Source organism: Sinocyclocheilus anshuiensis, unplaced genomic scaffold (genome assembly GCF_001515605.1).
Source record: "Sinocyclocheilus anshuiensis isolate Anshui unplaced genomic scaffold, SAMN03320099.WGS_v1.1 scaffold999, whole genome shotgun sequence".
Lineage (NCBI taxonomy): Eukaryota > Metazoa > Chordata > Actinopteri > Cypriniformes > Cyprinidae > Sinocyclocheilus > Sinocyclocheilus anshuiensis.
In genome coordinates this window covers 35,517-42,348 of record NW_015544197.1, presented here as the reverse complement: position 1 = coordinate 42,348, position 6,832 = coordinate 35,517, and the positions used below count along the sequence as shown (strand labels likewise).

Sequence of the window (6,832 nt, the reverse complement as noted above, 5' to 3'; positions counted from 1 at the left end):
TTTTTTTTTTTTAAGTACACATACCCTTTTACGGTACATTCATAACTTCTGGAGAGTCACTGGACAAGGGTGAAACTTCATATTGTGCATATGTCAACTGACGGTGTTCATACATGCTATTAAATGCAGTATACTGTGACGGGCTGTATAATATACTAATTAAGTATATTTTGACCTTAACAGTCTGTGAAATGACAATGTCAATTTTAGCGTTTCCTAAACCACACTACTTTTATGTACTTTTCCAGGTTGAGAACAGCTTTTCTGTCTCAGTCCCCATTTTCAAGCAATTCCACAAAAACATAATTGGCAAAGGAGGAGCAAATATAAAGAAGGTAAGTAGTTACTTTTTAGACTTTTATCCATTCTCAACCCGTTTACTAACTGACACTCTTTTTCTTTCTCAGATCCGTGAAGAGACTAACACTAAGATTGATCTGCCTGCGGAAAACAGCAACTCTGAAATGATTGTCATCACAGGAAAGAAGGCAAGCTGTGAGGCAGCAAAAAACAGGATTCTGGCCATTCAGAAAGAACTGGTGAGGATTTAATTTTATTATTTTGTTGTATTTCTGTAATGTTAAGTTGTTCTTTATATTACTGTTCAGAAGTACAGTACCATTCTAAATATTTCTGAAGGATCGTGACCCCGAAGACTGGAGAAATGGCTGCTGAAAATTTAGTTTTGCAGTCACAGGAAAAAAAAGAAATATTACAATTAAAAAAACAAATGCAATAAGCATAAGAGGCTTATTTCAAAATGGAGGAGTGTGGTGGCGTGCACATCCATTTCCCAACAGAGGGCTCTGGCATTGATGCAGTGACGATCAGAGGCCCCGTGGAGGAGGTAGAGAAAGCTAAGAAACAGCTGCTGTCCCTGGCAGAAGATAAGGTATGTCTAAAGGGATAGGTTTCCTTGAAGAACTTGAAACTTAAAGCTGGTAATGCTGGTGTTTCGCTTGGAATGTCATCTGGGCTCCGGATTTCTTAGTACAAGTTTCCAAACTGCTTTTAACACAAGGCCAGTCATTATTGCTCAAAACAATTAAATCTACTTAAGCTCTGTGCATTTATTGTATGACTAAGTATGTTTGTGTGTTTTTTAAATTTTTTTTATTAGCAAACTAAAAACCACACCGTTGAGCTTCGTGCCAAACCTGAATACCACAAGTTCCTTATCGGAAAAGGAGGTGGAAATATCCGCAAGGTGCGGGACAGCACAGGTGCCAGGATCATCTTCCCTACTGCTGAAGATAAGGATCAGGAGCTGATCACAGTCATCGGTACAGAGGAAGCTGTAGCAGAAGCACAGAAGGAGCTGGAGGCACTTATTAAGAGCTTGGTTAGTCCCCTATGTTCATCTTTTTTACCCCAACACTGATAATCAAAAAAATGATATAACCATTTGCTCTAATGATTCTTAAATCATATTTCTGATATCAGGATAACATTGTAGAGGATTTCATGATCGTCGATCCCAAGCACCATCGGTTCTTCGTGGCACGGCGTGGCCAAGTCCTGAGGGAGATCGCTGATGAGTATGGTGGCATTATAGTCAGTTTCCCCCGAACTGCCTCACAGAGCGATAAGGTCACCCTAAAGGGAGCCAAAGAGTGTGTGGAGGCAGCGAAGAAACGCATGCTGGAGTTGATTGAGGATTTGGTGAGTAGATGTAACAGTCTGCAATGCATCAATGCAATTCCAATCTTGGACAGTTCAGTTATTGTGCTATTTTAAAGAGGTAATGGACTACATGTTCTGCTAAATCTGCAGGATGCACATGTGACCATGGAGTGTGTGATCCCTCAGAAGTTCCACCGCTCCATAATGGGGCCTAAGGGCTCTCGCATACAGCAGATCACTAAAGACCACAATGTGCAGATCAAGTTTCCAGACAGAGAGGACCAGCAAGGTAAATATTACAGTGAATATTGATAATTAAAAGGTCATATCATGGAAAATCGAATGTTTCTTGGCTTATTTTTGAAATAGAAACCACAACTCTCCCTTGTACAAGAAGACCACACACTGAAGCTGAAGCACAAAAATGGCCCATTTGAAATCTTCATAGTTATCCCCTACTTTTATACAACAGTGATACTAGTGACTCCAGAATCATATGTTCATCAGTATTCAACAATACATTATTGTTCAGGTAAAACAATAATTATTGAGGGAAAGCAATTTTTTTGTTGTTGTTTTTTTTAGCATTTTAATTTAAAATAGTACAATTTTATTTAAATAATTTAATTTAAATACTTTTAAGGCATCCTGCAATCCCCTCTGAACATCTACATTTATGCATTTAGCAGAGGCTTTTGTGGTCATTAACAATTACAAGCAATATTTATTTTTTTTTTTTTTATTTTATTTTTTTTTGTGGCAAGCCTCTAAGATCAAATCTGCAACCTTTCTGTTTTACTCAGCTCCATCAGCTGATGCTCCAGTTCAGGAGAATGGAGAGGCCAATGGAGCGGTGAAGGAGCCTGCTGATCCTTTAGTCCCAAAGAAGTGTGATGTCATTGTGCTGTCTGGCCGCAAAGAGAGATGTGAAGCTGCTGTTGAATCACTAAAGGTGTGAAAATTCTTTTATGCAGTAGTTCTTATTTGTATGTTCTTGGTGTGTTTTGTCAAATGCTATAACAAATATTTGTTCTAAAGGCTTTGGTTCCTGTGACCATTACGGTGGAAGTGCCTTTTGAGCTGCATCGCTACATCATTGGTCAGAAAGGAAGTGGAATCCGCAAGATGATGGATGAGTTTGAGGTTAGTCTTATTAAAGCTGATTTCAGTGGAATCACAAGTCTATTTCTGCATTTATCAGCAGTTAATTCATATAAATGGCTATAGAGATATGTGTTGTATTTATAACTAAAGGTTTTTAACGGTCTCTTATAGATTTTCTTGCTGCCGTCCTGACAAATATATTTTCCTCCCAGGTTAATATTCAAGTGCCTGCTCATGAGTTACAGTCTGACATTATCTCTGTTACTGGCCTGGCCTCCCATCTTGACCGTGCTAAAGAGGGACTTCTTGAGCGTGTCAAAGAGCTACAGTCCGAACAGGAGGATCGGGTAAGTTTGAAGCCCGAATAGCAAATGAAACGTGTAAATGATTTCCACTCTGTAATCACACATTATGTGATTTATATATTACCAATTTATATTTTTGTCCACAGGCTCTCAGGAGCTTCAAACTGACCATCACTGTGGATCCCAAGTATCACCCCAAGATCATTGGACGCAAGGGTGCCATAATCACCCAAATCCGCAATGAGCATGAGGTCAACATTCAGTTTCCAGAGAAAAATGATGAGAACCAGGTAAGGTTAGGCTGGAGCCTAAAAATGAATTTTTTTTTTTTAAAGAATGACCAAGAACTTTTTTTTCCCTTGATTTGGTCTTCTAGGATCAGATTACCATTACTGGCTATGAGCAGAATGCTGTGGCAGCACGTGATGCTATTCAGGCTATAGTGGATGAACTGGAGGAGATGATCTCTGAGGACATCACCCTGGACAGCAGAGTCCATGCTCGTGTCATAGGGGCACGTGGCAAGGGAATCCGCAAAATCATGGATGAGTTTAAGGTGAGATGGTAAATGTGTCACATCTTCAATCACTTTCATACAGTGTATTTGAGTTTTTCTTAAATGCACACTTTAAATAACTGTGTATATATTGTTTTACCTTTTTCAGGTTGATGTTCGGTTCCCTCAGAGTGGAGCTGCGAATCCCAATTTAGTGACTGTGACTGGCCGTCCAGAACAGGTTGATGAAGCCATTGATCACCTTCTAAACCTGGAGGAGGAATATGTAAGATAATTCTATACTTCAGCAGAGGAAATTTAAATTAAATGATTAATTTTAGAGTATTAAATTAGCAAAAAGGTAATTTTTTTTTTTCATCTTTACCCTCAGCTGTCTGATGTAGTTGAAAATGAAGCCAAAATGGCCTATATGAAGCCTTCTGGTTCCACTGCCTCCAGCATGGAAGAACCTCGAGGCCCATCCAAGGGCTTTGTTGTGCGGGAGGCTCCTTGGGCCACTGGCAATGAAAAGGTAAACTAATATGTAATCAGTCATGAGTTAATGAATGAAATTAAGTCACAGATTTATGCATAATTCTAATGTTGTAATTTAACCTCCTGTCTCGTGGTTGTTGTTTTTTTTTTGGGTGTTAGGCCCCCGATATGAGCAGTTCTGAGGAATTCCCCAGTTTTGGTGCACCTGTGACTAATGCGAGATCATCTCCATGGGGACCCAAACGTTTTTGAAATGTCTCCTTCAGTGGTTATGTTGCAACCTCCTGTTTCCCCTTACTATAATCCCTCATTTGGATGTGGATGGACCACTTACCATAACCCCCCCCCAATCAAAACAGGTGATAAACATCGTTATTATGGGTGTGGCCTCTACCAGGTACGCCTGAATTGGTATGAAATGAGTCGACCTGTTTGCATTTTAAGAGAGAATCACAAATTGAAGGAAAACAAAAGTAGTCCTGGCCATGTTTCAGGTCTGTAACAATCCAGGTTTAAGTGATTTTTGATACGACTTCATTACAAAAACATTATTTCATTACAAAGGTTATTTCTTGGGTTTATTAAGCTGCTCTGTCTCATAGTTGCCTTCGCAGTGGTGTTTGGGGAAAAATATACTGTATACCTCTGAAAGATGTTGCTTCTGGTTGAAGTCAGATTTATTCATAGGAAATGGGTAACCAACTGTACGTTTGTCTAGTTCCATAGGGTAGCCATTGTGTTGCAGACATTTCACTTGTCTCTTTCCCCATTCCTAATTCCCTAACTTTGGGAAATGATTCCATGCAGCCTTTACAGCTTTCCATCTTAAAGAGGGACTCTTCACTACAGAAGTATTTTCAAACTGCCATTTGCTTTGGAAGTCCCAGGGATGTAATCTCTCATGAAGTGGAAGTCCCAAGGTTCCCAAAGTCTCTAAAACGTACACTAAACTGCTTGTACTTTTTAATTTTGTTTTTGATAGTCAGAAATCATGTTTATTAAAGATTATAATATTTGGAAGGATGGAAAAAAAGACCATTTTGTGCCAATGAAATGTCAAGTAATGTCATGTGTTACTCATTCTTGCTAATGGGTCCGTGTCCAGCCCTTTTTTGTCTTCCAATTGCTATGCAGGTTGGTCTGAAACCATAGCAATGGCCCTCTTAATAGCCTTATAAGAATTATGCAAAAATGTCAAAGGAAACCATTATGGAAAACACTGGAAAATAAACTGTCCAAAAAGGAAAATAAAAATGGAAAATGTATCTGGACTTGTTGTGGTGAGACTGATTTCGTACACATTCACAGTAACCAATGAGAATGTAACTTGTGTGTATAGGATAAATTAATAGAAGGACCCCATCAGACCCTCTTGACCTTGTGGTGAATGCTGATAGCGTGTTGCTGAAAACTAGCGGTTATTTTCACCAGCAAAAATTATGTATGTCAGGAAAATGGACATATATTATCATACATGGATCATATATTAGCCAAGTATTTCAACTACCTGCGTAGCTCTTAAGCAGATCAATGAAGCTGTTGATCTCCTAATAAACCTGGATGAGGAATATGTAAGATTGTTATACTTTGGCAGGGGAAAAAAAATATTTGAAGTTATTCAGTGTTAATTTGCAAAAAAGGTAAAATACATTTTAGTTGAAAAAAATCTACTCCGTTGTGCATAACCATAAATTGATTTTAATGTAAAGACAACATATTAATAATAATTCTAATTTTCCTTTTAAACTGCGCAAAGAAATTTACATTAAATTCTGGATTTAATCTTGTTTAAACCTGTATAGATTTTGTACAAGTGTAGAATGTGATAAATTACTAAATGTAAATGCACTTGTTATAAGTAGTATAACTACTACATATTGGCGTTTTATTGAATCTTTTATGCCCATTGACTCATATGTTCATCCAGATTTTTAATCTGTTACAATAAAGAATGGTTTTAATAAATGTGTTTTTGTATTATAAAACATACTGGCCCGTACGGGGATCGAACCCGCGACTTTGGCGTTATTAGCACCACGCTCTAACCAACTGAGCTAACCGGCCATGATATGATATGGAGTACTTAATGCAATAGAGGGTCTCCCTGGTGAGTTCAATTCTGTGCATTTCCACTGGCATGTAGCGAGCGCAGCGGAGCGAGCGTTTTCAATTAATTCCTAGGGAAGTTGAGTTTAAACGCTCGCGCGGTGTATTATGGGATTTATGGCGAGTGGATCATGCCGGGGATAACCTACCGAAGTCTTTTTTTATTAAGTACAAAATCTGAATACAACAAACTGGCATTAATTAGTATACAAAAAAGATTCTGGTATGGAAGGCTCAACACAATAGAATCATAATAAGCTCCAGACAAATCATATAACAAAACATTCCAAGAAACATAAAATAAAAATAAATTAAATAATAAAAATACATAATTACAACAAATGATATAATACAAACAAATTTACATCTTGTAAGGTTAGAGTGAAACCATCAGCAACCACACCCTTCTCTACCATCCAGTCCTGCAATGATTTCCAAAAAGACTGCGACAAACTACATATAAAAAATACATGTTCTGTATCTGGCTATGTATCAGGCATTTTAAGGCGACGTACATTGATACGACGTATATATTAGGCGTCTTGTGAGGCGACGTGCCTAGTTCAGACGTACATAATTTTAATACATTTCTCACATACGCCGTAGCCACGTCGCCGTCAGGTATAGTTCCTACCATGACGTCGCCGTGACGTCGCCGCCGGTCTGTCGCCTGCCGTCCCTATTAATCCCATTCAAAAATCTA

At 38.4% G+C, this 6,832-nt stretch overlaps 1 protein-coding gene and 1 non-coding gene across 2 annotated transcripts in view; one reads left to right on the top strand and one right to left on the bottom strand.

Moving 5' to 3' along the window:
- The window catches only part of LOC107696756 (vigilin-like), a 26,052-nt gene extending 20,774 nt beyond the window's left edge, over positions 1-5,278 (top strand). Inside the window, 14 exon segments of the mRNA XM_016497238.1 lie at positions 249-335; positions 408-539; positions 656-892; positions 1,121-1,342; positions 1,444-1,662; positions 1,774-1,912; positions 2,427-2,575; positions 2,662-2,766; positions 2,940-3,074; positions 3,179-3,322; positions 3,409-3,588; positions 3,698-3,814; positions 3,920-4,060; positions 4,183-5,278. Of these exon segments, the coding sequence (XP_016352724.1) occupies positions 249-335; positions 408-539; positions 656-892; positions 1,121-1,342; positions 1,444-1,662; positions 1,774-1,912; positions 2,427-2,575; positions 2,662-2,766; positions 2,940-3,074; positions 3,179-3,322; positions 3,409-3,588; positions 3,698-3,814; positions 3,920-4,060; positions 4,183-4,275 (2,100 nt within the window). The 3' untranslated portion in view covers positions 4,276-5,278.
- Positions 5,279-6,013: 735 nt separating this feature from the next.
- On the bottom strand, positions 6,014-6,087 carry trnai-aau (transfer RNA isoleucine (anticodon AAU)). Its single transcript has one exon. It is a non-coding gene; the product is annotated as a tRNA-Ile (tRNA).
- Between the last annotated feature and the right edge of the window lie 745 nt (positions 6,088-6,832).